This window comes from Pelophylax lessonae (assembly GCF_965119305.1).
Source record: "Pelophylax lessonae genome assembly, contig: HAP1_SCAFFOLD_152, whole genome shotgun sequence".
Taxonomy (NCBI): domain Eukaryota; kingdom Metazoa; phylum Chordata; class Amphibia; order Anura; family Ranidae; genus Pelophylax; species Pelophylax lessonae.
In genome coordinates this window covers 252,178-264,517 of record NW_028120132.1, presented here as the reverse complement: position 1 = coordinate 264,517, position 12,340 = coordinate 252,178, and the positions used below count along the sequence as shown (strand labels likewise).

General features: G+C 42.3%; 1 protein-coding gene across 1 annotated transcript in view; it reads left to right on the top strand.

Annotated features, from left to right (window-relative positions):
* The window catches only part of LOC309543515 (vitamin D3 hydroxylase-associated protein-like), a 46,473-nt gene that overhangs the window by 16,978 nt on the left and 17,155 nt on the right, over positions 1-12,340 (top strand). Inside the window, exons 5-10 of the mRNA XM_082275990.1 lie at positions 47-253; positions 3,250-3,290; positions 5,111-5,235; positions 6,406-6,531; positions 6,636-6,733; positions 8,107-8,206. Of these exons, the coding sequence (XP_082132116.1) occupies positions 47-253; positions 3,250-3,290; positions 5,111-5,235; positions 6,406-6,531; positions 6,636-6,733; positions 8,107-8,206 (697 nt within the window). The remainder of the gene's footprint in view (positions 1-46; positions 254-3,249; positions 3,291-5,110; positions 5,236-6,405; positions 6,532-6,635; positions 6,734-8,106; positions 8,207-12,340) is intronic.

Below are 12,340 nucleotides of genomic sequence, written 5' to 3'. Positions count from 1 at the left end.
GGATATGATACAAGCAAGCTATTATGATGTCTTCTACTCTTCACAGCTTTGAAACCAGCAACACAATCTACGGATACACAAAGAACCCCCATAACACAGCCAAGGGGTCTTCCGGTTCCTCAGGTGGGGAGGGGGCTCTGATTAGAGGTGGAGGGTCGGTTCTGGGCCTCGGAACTGACCTCGCTGGCAGCATTCGTCTCCCGTCCAGTTTTTGTGGGATTGCTGGATTTAAGCCAACATCCCTGCGTCTGAGGTGAGCAGAACATGCACACGGTTCCTCCATTCTCCTGTTTGTATGTGAAAGCCCTGAGAGCTTTGGAGCTGATTTAGGATTGCAGAACGGTTTATCTGACTAATGAGGCAGAATTTGTAAATTGTATTTTATAACATTGTTTTGTTCTGTAATACTATAATAGGGGGGGGGGTGGTCATAATTTAGATAGACTATAGAAAAGTCTCTATTTTAAATGTAAAAAAGGGGATTCACTCCAGAAATAAAGAGATTATTCTCCCTCTCTACAAGACTCTGGTCCGGCCACATCTGGAGTATGCTGTCCAGTTCTGGGCACCGGTCCTCAGAAAGGATGTGCTGGAACTGGAGAAAGTCCAGAGAAGGGCAAAAAAAAATAATTAGGGGAATGGAGGACATCAGCTATGAGGAAAGACTACAAGCACTGAACTTATTCTCTCTGGAGAAGAGACGATTGAGGGGGGATATGATATCAATGTACAAATACTGTACTGGTGACCCTAGCATAAGGAACAAACTATTCAGAGAAAGGGAATACAATAAGACATGTGGCCACTCACTAAAACTAGAGGAAAAATGGTTTAACCTTAAAGTACGTAGGGGGTTCTTCACTGTCAGAGCAGTAAGGATGTGGAATTCTCTTCCACAAGCAGTGCTATCAGCAGGGAGCATCGATAGTTTCAAAAAACTATTAGATGGGCACCTTAAAGACCACAACATACAGGGGGTATACAATGTACAACATACAGGGGTATACAATGTACAACATACAGGGGTATACAATGTACAACATACAGGGATATACAATGTACAACATACAGGGGTATACAATGTACAACATACAGGGGGTATACAATGTACAACATACAGGGGTATACAATGTACAACATACAGGGGTATACAATGTACATCATACAGGGGTATACAATGTACATCATACAGGGGTATACAATGTACAAATTAAACGAAAATGTGCTGCGCTAGAAAATAGTGAATAATAAAATCACCAAAAAATACAAAAATTATATAATACAGAAAATATATATATCACTCTGTATGTGTGTCGGGATAAGGTAACCTGAAATTAATCAGTATTCCTTAAAAAAGTGAATTTCACCAATGTATATCAATAATCACATAAATCATAAATCATCCAGTGTAAAATATAATAGAGTGAAAAAATTAGGATAATAATTAAATTAAATCCCAATAAGGTCCATGCAAAAATTAGGAGAAAATCCAAGAAGGTGTGCCACAGGATCCCAAAGAGTGCATCCACGCAGTTCCTTGTAAGAATATAATAGACACCAACGTGTAAATCACCCAGGGAAAATCAGATGGCTGCTTACCAGAACGAGTAGGTCTCTCAAGCTAATGAGTAGACCACAGAAAGCTTAAGTGTAATGCCAAGGATGGCCACAGGATGTCTCCTTTAAATTCTCAATGGCGATGTCCACATAGTGGGAAACAAATTATGACAGGGACATAGTGTAACTCCGTATACAAGGCATTTATTAAAAAGTAAAAAGCAGATAAAACCACTCACATTTGCGATGTGAATTCAAGGCATCTAAAGGTTACAGGTACGCTGGAAACGAACGAACATCTCCCTCGCTGTTAGTATCTAGGTAGCCGGCTTGTTGGGGGCGTGGTCTCGTCACGTCTGGGTCACCCGACCGGTTTCGCTATAGGTTAGCGTCATCATCATCACCCTACAATACTAATTTTTTATATAATTATATTAGCGCAGAAATATCCACTTTTATATACAATGTACAACATACAGGGGTATACAATGTACAACATACAGGGGTATACAATGTACAACATACAGGGGTATACAATGTACAACATTCAGGGGTATACAATGTACATCATACAGGGGTATACAATGTACAACATACAGGGGTATACAATGTACAACATACAGGGGTATACAATGTACAACATACAGGGATATACAATGTACAACATACAGGGGTATACAATGTACAACATACAGGGGGTATACAATGTACAACATACAGGGGTATACAATGTTCAACATACAGGGGGTATACAATGTACAACATACAGGGGTATACAATGTACAACATACAGGGGGTATACAATGTACAACATACAGGGGTGTACAATGTTCAACATACAGGGGGTATACAATGTACAACATACAGGGGTATACAATGTACAACATATAGGGGTATACAATGTACAACATACAGGGGTATACAATGTACAACATACAGGGGGTATACAATGTACAACATACAGGGGGTATACAATGTACAACATACAGGGGGTATACAATGTACAACATACAGGGGTATACAATGTACAAAATACAGGGGTATACAATGTACAACATATAGGGGTATACAATGTACAACATACAGGGGGTATACAATGTACAACATACAGGGGGTATACAATGTACAACATACTGGAGTATACAATGTACAACATACAGGGGTATACAATGTACAACATACAGGGGGTATACAATGTACAACATACAGGGGTATACAATGTACAAAATACAGGGGTATACAATGTACGGTTAACAGCAAACACACACATCATAGGTTGAACTGGATGGACTGATGTCTTTTTTCAACCTCACAAGCGAGGTAACTATGTAACCTCCTGGGAGTCTCTATGGAGAACGCGGTGGTTGATTTGACCAGAGATACAGCGGGAGATAGACGTGGGATTGGGTGTAGTTTGAAGCAGGTCTTCAGCTCATTCTGGTTAATATTCTGGTCCTTCAATCTTAGTTTGTGTGTTGGTACCGCGGGGGAGTGGCCTTGGCTTGGTTCAAACTTTCATACAACAAAGTATAGGTAGAGGGATTTACAGAGGAACAATGAGACACCTGGCCGGTCTTACAACACAGAAATAAATTCTCCTGTACCACAGGACAGTGTAAAGTATGTAATTGTCTTTCAAGGGATAAATTGTCAGAATTAGGAAAATAACGCACGTTTCTCTTAATTTTGCAGCATGCTTGGGGTCCGGCCCTGTATTGATGGTATGACTGCAGGTAAAATGGAGATTATTGAAGTATTTTATATGTGAACAGAACTCAATGAACTCACTTGTGTGTTGTGACCATTTCTAAATGGCTGAGAAGCAGAAGAGATAGAAAACAGTTTAGTTGACTGATGCCACCACAAATAGAACAGACAATTCCTCGCTCATCCATGTCTTTATGGACCTTGCTTTGTGCACTGGTGCGCAGTCATGGTGGAACAGGGAGGAGCCATCCCCAAACTCCTCCCACAAAGTTGGGAGCATGAAATTGTCCAAAATGTCTTGATATGCTGACGCCTTAAGAGTTCCCTTCAGTGGAATGAAGGGGCCAAGCCCAACCGCTGAAAAACACCCCCACACCATAATCCCCCCCCACCAAATGATTGGGACCAGTGCTCAAAGCAAGGTCCATAAAGACATGGATGAGCGAGTTTGGGGAGGAGGAACTTGACTGGCCTGCATAGAGTCCTGACTGTATTGGATCCTAATGTACGCTTGGTGCGCAAATAACTCTGTTGCGCTAATAAGTGCACTTTTGGATATTAATATACACCAAGCGCAATCAATCCCATTGTGCTAAAAAGCGCAGTTCTCAGCTCTGTGTAAAGTAACGGAGCGCTCAGCAGTACCCAGGAATACAGACACACAGGCTGCTATCACATTGGATGCTCCATAGAATGTCCTGCCTAAAGCATGGAGCTCCCTTTATTTATAGGACAACAGCAGGAAGTGATGACTGTACAACATCAGCCAATCAGTTCCAAATGTACAGTCACATGACACAAATTGCTCACATATAATCAGCCAATGACACACATGTATACATTCAAATATACAATAGAAAGGGGGAGTACACGGTCGTGAATGAGCAGAACAGTGTGTGTGGTGCGTGGAAATATGCGTTCCGCAGTTTACAATGAAACCCCCGTGTAGCGGAATTCCCACCTAACACTACACAATGAAACCAGCGTGTAGAACTGTGAACGCTGCTCTGATCAAACGCGTGCATGTATTCCCACCACTACTACTGGCGTGAATCGCATTCAGCAAGGCTCAGAGAACAATGCCTAATAGGATTATACTACTGTTCCCATAGACGTGAGGATATCTGCAGGGAAAGAGCCATGCAGTTTCCACTATGGTGATCAGGCACAGTAGAAGGACATGAACGTGTATCCCTTCATAGAGGCAGATAGATAACAAAATTATATTTACTATCTATACCTATCTATATAGATCTATACTGATCCACGCATGGAGTATTCACCGGTGGAAATGTCTATGTAGAGCGAACGCGTCTACACATCTAAAGGAAGGTTTTCACTTCCATCTTTCCTCAATGCCGGTTCCCCTGTACACGCTCTAATGAGCGTATTGCAAGCAAACCGACGTCAATGACAATCTAAATAAAACACATCCTAAAAAATGTCCACAATAATCCTTATAAAATTTCTACAACATGACCTCAACCCGATAGAACACCTTTGGGATGAATTACAGAGCAGACTGTTTGCCAGGCCTTCTCATCCAACATCAGTGCCTTACCTCACAAATGCGCTTCTGGAAGAATGGACAAACATTCCCATAGACACACTCCTAAACCTTGTGGATGGCCTTCCCAGAAGAGTTGAAGGTGTTATAGGTGCAAAGGGTGGGCCAACTCAATATTGAACCCTACGGACTAAGACTGGGATGCCATTAAACTTCATGTACACTTAAAGGTAGGCGTCCCAATACTTTTAGCAGTATAGTGTATTTAAAGGTTTTACTCATGTCCACCCTTTCCCTTCTTTCCTCCAGACTGCATATACACTAATACATTTATTTCAGTGCCTGTTTGCATTGGTCCGATGGCACGAGATGTGGACGGCCTGGTTCTTGCTATGAGAGCTCTGCTGTGTGATGAGATGTTCAAACTCGACCCCAATGTTCCCCCTATCCACTTCAATGAGGAGGTAAGAAGACCTTAGGGTTATCCTGCTAAAGCCTCTTTCCTGATCATTCCTATCTTTGGTAACATTTCCCTGATCCTTCTTGAGAGGGTACTCACCATCACTGGGAGTGAGACAAATACTTAATGGACATGGAGAATATGGTTTGGATTACTTCAAATGTGACAGTAATATTTATCGGCCATACATCTCAAGAAACATGGAAAGATTGCTTCACACAGACTCAGAGCAGTTGCTAATATCATCAGCTCATCCACCTGTCTTCCACACATTATTGAATATGCTGATATACTCACCTGTTATCTACTGGGGGTTCTGTGTTTACACTTATGATAATGTGTATTGTACTTCAATGTCAGAGACAGACAGTCTGTCACTGGTGGTCCCTTCCTATTGTCTGTGTATTGAGGTGTGATGTGTATTCTGTTAAGCCTGTCTGCCCCATTGTTAAATGTTAATGAACTCACATATTGTTTCTGTCTAGATGGCTAGATAATTCGTTCAGGTTAATTCTATTTCTGTATACAATTTCATCTGCATATGATAATGTAGTCAGGCAACCCCTGACCTAATGGGGTAATCTGATCAGCAGGGGGATGTCCATTCTGTATATAAACTGTGTGATTCGTTCAATAAAGGAGAAGGTTCCAAAACTTGAACAAGCTAAGTTGCCGACTAGTTTTGTATGAGGGCGGCTAGGATATCTGATATCTATGTTCAAGACTGAAGGAAGCCGTATACTGACGAAAGCCCAAAAACACAGTGTGGGTCACGGTTCCGTTACAATTATGTTACATGCAAGGCCTTGAGATATCGATTTATTTTGTCTTATGTGACGCTGTCCTTACAATAAATACATGAAATACATTCCTTTGATGTGCTGATAACTTTTCATCATTGTATCTGATTTTAGCGGTGCATCATCAATGGCATTCACTTTGAGCACTCATCATTACAAGGTCGAGTACTGTGAGGAGTACAGCCTTTATTTGGACTTTATATGGGTTTCAATCCTTCCCTACACAATCCAAAACTAAACATGCCCTTTAGGTGGTTATAGATATACAAGAAAATCCAGATGTTTTTTATGGTGACTGGGTGACCTATGCAAGCCCTGCCGACCGTATAATGTCTTTTCTGTCCAGTGAAATGTCATCTCCTGGCCTCTTTCAGCTCTACTCCAACAATAGACCTCTGAATATCGGATACTATGAGGAGGACGGTTTCTTCCTTCCTAGCCCTGGGATGAGGCGTGTACTGCTGGAGACCAAGCAGCTTCTAGGAGAGGCCGGACACCAGGTAAGAGGGAATCTTTACTGTCCCCTGGGATAGGGGTAAACGCCCATCTACTCCCCCAATAAACTGATGCAGACCCCTGAAAAATACATTATTTATCCTTTCAGCTCATCCCATTCAAACCGCCTCGAGTAGATTATGCCTATCAGATGTTTCTGAAAACGTCAATCTTTGGCGATGGAGGGAAAATGCTGGCAGACAAGTTGTAAGTGGAAAATACCTCCAGTGTGGGAGAACTTTGTATGGCCCAGTGCCCACCTTCATATATTGTAACTGGGTTTTAAAGTGGGCTGGACTTAGTGTAGTTTATAATTAAGTGAATCTGCTGACATCCCAACACTCGGATTGGTTGTTGCCAAAATTTGCATTAACCACTTGCCGACCGCCGCACGACTATCTACGTCGGCGGTCAGCCCCTCACAGGCAAACTAACGTAGGGCTACGTTGCTTGCTTGTGAGGGTCTAGGGAGCGAGCGCGCGCCCCCAGAGGCGCGCTCCCGCGTGGTCACGGACCCCCCCGCGCGTGTGACCAGCGGACCCGATGTCCGCCGGCCACTCGGCGATCGGCGGGGGAGAGGGAGAATGTCAGGCAGCTTGTGTAAACAAACTGCCTGTCATTCTCCTTGCTGCAAAGACACTGATAAAACGGATCTAGTATGTAGATCCGTTGATCAGTGTCCTTACAGCTAGAGCCACAGCCAATCACAGTAGAAACCACGCCCCTAGGGACACACACAGCCCCTCCCTTCCAAATAAAGTTAACCCCTTCACTACCAGTGTATTTTTACAGTAACAGTGCATATGTATAGCACTGATTACTGTAGAAATGTCACTGGTAACCCCAAAAGTGTCAAAAATGTCAGTCAAGGGTCCGATCTGTCCGCCGCAATGTCGCAGTACCGCAAAAAAAATCGCAGATCGCCGCCATTACGCGTTAAAAAAAAAAACAACAAAAATGACAAAAATCTTTCCCTTTGTTAGTAAACGCGATAACTTTTGCGCAAACCAATCAAAATACGCTTTTTGCGATTTTTTTTACCAAACATAGGTAGCATAAAACAAATTGGCCGAAAATTTTTAAAAATTTTGATTTTTACATTTTTTTGGGGGGAATTTCATATAAAAAAATGTGAAAAATATTGCTATTTTTGCAAAATTGACGCTCTTTTTTTGTTTATAGCGCGTGATCAAAAAATCGCACAGGTGATCAAATACCACCAAAAGAAAGCTCTGTTTGTGGGAAAAAAAGGACGTCAAATTCGTTTAGGTACAGCGTCGCACGACCGCGCAATTGTCCGTTAAATTCACGCAGTACCGAATCGCAAAATACCCCCTGGTCGGAATGGGGGTAAAATCTTCCGGGGCTTAAGTGGTTAATACTTAGATGAAGGATTTAATTGGTGCAAATTGTAACAAATGGGCAGAAGAATTCAGGAAATTTTCTGTGAATTACTAAGATTTTGCATTTGTTTTTATTAATGCTCATTACTTTTAACATTAGTAAAAATGAACAATTTCCCAGTTTGACAGGAAATCCCAGTACAGGACTGATGTTTTGTCTCTTCCGTTTATTTCCAGTAAGAAAAACATTGTAGACATCCACTTGGCTGAAAGCGTCTCCCATTATAACTTCCCGGCCTTGCTGAAGAAAGCGTATTCCTTCCTCCTCCGGCCAATAGTAAGCAGACATAATGTATTTATTGGAGGAGCCCATGGCTTTCTGCTCAGCTGCTAAACTCTTATCACACATTGATTGACTGATTCATTCATTAATTCATTCGATGCCCCACATACTTTTCTTTTGCCTAACATTATAAATACTGAATACACCAATCCAGACAATGTTATCCACTAATAACGCCGTCACAAAATGTAAAAAGTGATGAACCAAGTGGAGGGGGCACTGAGTTGGATGGAGAGGACCATAAGCTGGAAGGAAGGGATGGTGGGTCGAATAAAGGGAATGGAGGACCAGACACAGAATAGACTGACCTGGACAAAAGGAACAGAAAACTGGAAGAAAAGAATGGTGGACTGGATAAAGATAATAGTGGAGCAGACAGAAGGGACACTAAAATGGGAAAAAAGGATAATAGACTGGAAGGTAGACAAGGCAGAGAGGGAACTGACCTTAACAGTAAACTATATAAAAAGGATGGAGGACTGGATGAAGTGTTGAAAGACCAGATGGAAGGGACGTTAACTTGGAAAGAATGGATGATGAATGAGATGAAAGGAATGGTGAATCGGATGGAAGGGACAGTAAACTTGAAGGAAGAGATAGAGAACTTGATGAAGAAAATGGTGGGCATAGGTGGAGGTGGCACAGACCTGGACAGAGGGGACAGTTTTAAAGACAGAATGGTGGACTAGATGAAGGGATCTGGATAGGGAGGGCAGTAAATTTGAGGAAATAGATGATATATTGGGGAGTTCGGATGGAGGTGATAGTGAATTGGATTAGGTAGATTGGATGGAAGTAATGGTAAGTTGGATTGGGTAGATTGTAAGAAGGTGATGGTAAATTGTATTAGGTAGATTGGATGAAAGTGATGGTAAATTGAATTGGGTAGATTGGATGAAGGTGATGGTGAATTGGATTGGGAAGATTGGATGAAGGTGATGGTGAATTGGATTGGGTAAATTGGATGGAGGTTATGGTGAGTTAGATTGGGTAGATTGGATGAAGGTGATAGTAAATTGGATTGGGAAGATTGGTTGAAGGCGATGGTGGATTGGATTGGGTACATTGGATGGAGGTGATGGTGAATTGGATTGGGTAGATTGGATGGAGGTGATGGTGAAGTGGATTGGGTAGATTGGATGGAGGTGATGGTGAATTGGATTGGGTAGATTGGATGGAGGTGATGGTGAAGTGGATTGGGTAGATTGGATGGAGGTAATGGTGGATTTGGTAGGTTGGATTGAGGTGATGGTTGCAATGGTATCGCACACTGAATATCCTGCACTGGGATACGAAAGCAACCATTTTGTGTTTCAGAGCTCAGCTGACAGTTTTCAAAACCAAAAAGGTCATTCCTTTACCAGCCCCTCACCCCAGCTCCTTTTTGCAGTGTTTATTACCCCCTGGGTCCCTTTTGCATTAGTATGCAAGGCTTCAAAAGAGCGCCTTATCTCAAAACACATCCAGAAAGGCCAGGTTGTAAAGTCTTCTCTGAGAGCAGATGTCCACTACAGGCTGTGTGGAATTCCACAGCAACTTCGTCATTAGGAAAATGACCACAGTTACACACAAATTCATAACTCTTTACCTGAACATGACACATTGACAAAAAGTAGATTGTTGAATGCCAGATAAAATACCGATCTAATTAAGATCACACATGATCACATTCGATCCTAGGGAAGACAAGCTAGCGATCAGATGCCTTACGGGTCAGAGTTTATTCCGAGATAACCCGTGTTTAGTGTTTATAAATAAAATATCAGTTTCAAGAATGTAACCATTACATATTTCGAGATATGACTTCTGTTAGAAATCTGTCTAACCGGGAGGTCCCTTAGCAGTTTATGAGCCTCCGGGGCCGCCCATGGCCCAGTGTTTATTGGTCAAGTACTTCTGGTGACACCCCCTGCGGGCCAGAGAAGAAGACAGGAGCTGATGGAGCTCTCAGTTCTCAATTTTAACATCGAGCCGTAACATCGCTCCAGGAAGAACAGATCACACATGTTCAGCTTCTGAAACTAAGATAATACCAGGACTTTTGAATGAAAGTATTTCATTTCTAATTCTTTATCTATTCTTCTACATTGCTGTATTGTGTCTCTATTTCTTTGTAACCCATTTTTCTGTAAATATTTTTATTTGCACCAATCTTCACCTTTCTTATAATTAAACCTTATTTTGAAAAGTGTTAATTTTGTCTCTAAGCTCTTAACGCAAACTGACCAAAAGAACCGGCCTCCTGAGAGCGCTACTGTTTAGGATAAATCATCTGAACATTCCTGTCTGCAGTGATAGCGTGTGCTACGGATGATTATTCTAAAGTCATAATTGGTATTTCTAAAATTACGAGCATCCTCTGGGTTCATTATAAGGTAGACGTGGTGGGAGAGAAAGGGTTAATTGTTTAGTTAGCCCGGTGACAATCGCTCTGTCTGCTGGCATCTAGATTGTGGTCCTGAAAGCTGGACAATCTGTGTGCCGGGTACAGCTGAGAGTGGCACGCCACGCAAGTGACGGCAGGGTGTGAGATTGCTTGGTCCTTGGTCACGAGTTGGATGAGAAGGCCAGGGGTCTGATACCCGCCACCGTCACAATGGTGAATTGGACTGGGTAGATTTCATGGAGACGATATTGATTTGGATTGGGTAGATTGGATGGAGGTGTTGATTAATTGGATTGGGTAGATTGGATGGAGGTGATGGTGCGTTAGATTGGGTAGATTGGATGAAGATGATGGCGAATTGTATTGGGTAGATTGGATGGATGGGGTGGTGAATTGGATTGGGTAATTTAGATGGAAGTGATGGTGAATTAGACAGGGTAGATTGGATGGAAGTGATGGTGAATTGGATTGGGTAGATTAGAAGTGAGGGTGAATTGGATTGGGTAGATTTGGATGGAGGTATTAATAAATTGAATTGGGTAGATTGGATGAATGTGAATGTGATTGTGGATTAGATTGGGTAGATTGGATGAAGGTGATGGTCAGTTAGGTTGGGTAGATTGAATGGAGGTGATGGTGGATTAGATTAGATAGATTGGATGGACATGACAGTGAATTGGATTGGGTAGATTGGATTGAGGTGATGGTGAAGTGAATTGGGAGGATTGGATGGCGATGATGATAAATTGGATTGGGTAGATTGGATGGAGGTGATGGTGAATTGGATTGGGTAGATTGGATGGAGGTGATGGTGAATTGCAATGGGTAGATCGAATGGAGGTGATGGTAAAGTGCATTGAGTAAATTGGATGGAGGTGATGGTGAATTGGATTGGGTAGATTGGATGGGGGTGAATTGGATTGAGTAGACTGGATGGGGGTGATGGTGAATTGGAACGGGTAGATTGGATAGAGGTGATGGTGAAGTAGATTGGGAAGATTGGATGGAGGGGATGGTATGTTGGATTGGGTAGATTAGATAGAAGTGATGGTGAATTGGATTGGGTAGATTGGATGGAGGTGATGGTGAATTGGATTGGGTAGATTGGATTGAGGTGATGGTGAATTAAACTGTGTAGATTGGATGGAGGTGATGGTGAATTGGATTGGGTAGATTAGATGGAGGTGATGATGAATTGGATTGGGTAGATTGGATTGAGGTGATGGTGAATTGAACTGGGTAGTTTGGACGGAGCTGATGGTGAATTGGATTGGGTAGATTGGATGGAGGTGATGGTGAATTGAATTGGGTAGATTGGATGGAGGTGAGGGTGAATTGGATTGGGTAGATTAGATGGAGATAATGGTGACTTGGATTGGGTAGATTGGATGGAGGTGATGGTGAATTGGATTGAGTAGACTTGATGGAGATGATGGTGAATTGGAATGGGTAGATTGGACGGAGGTGATGGTGAATTGGATTGGGTAGATTGGATTGAGGTGATGGCGAAGTGGATTAGATGGAGGTGATGGTGAATTGGATTGGGTAGATTGGATGGAGGTGATGGTGAATTGGATTTGGTAGATTGAATGGAGGTGATGGTGAATTGGATTGGGTAGATTGGATGGAGGTGATGGTGAATTGGATTGGGTAGATTAGATGGAGATGATAGTGACTTGAATTGGGTAGATTGGATTGAGGTGATAGTGATTAGTGAATGGGAATGGGTAGATTGGACGGAG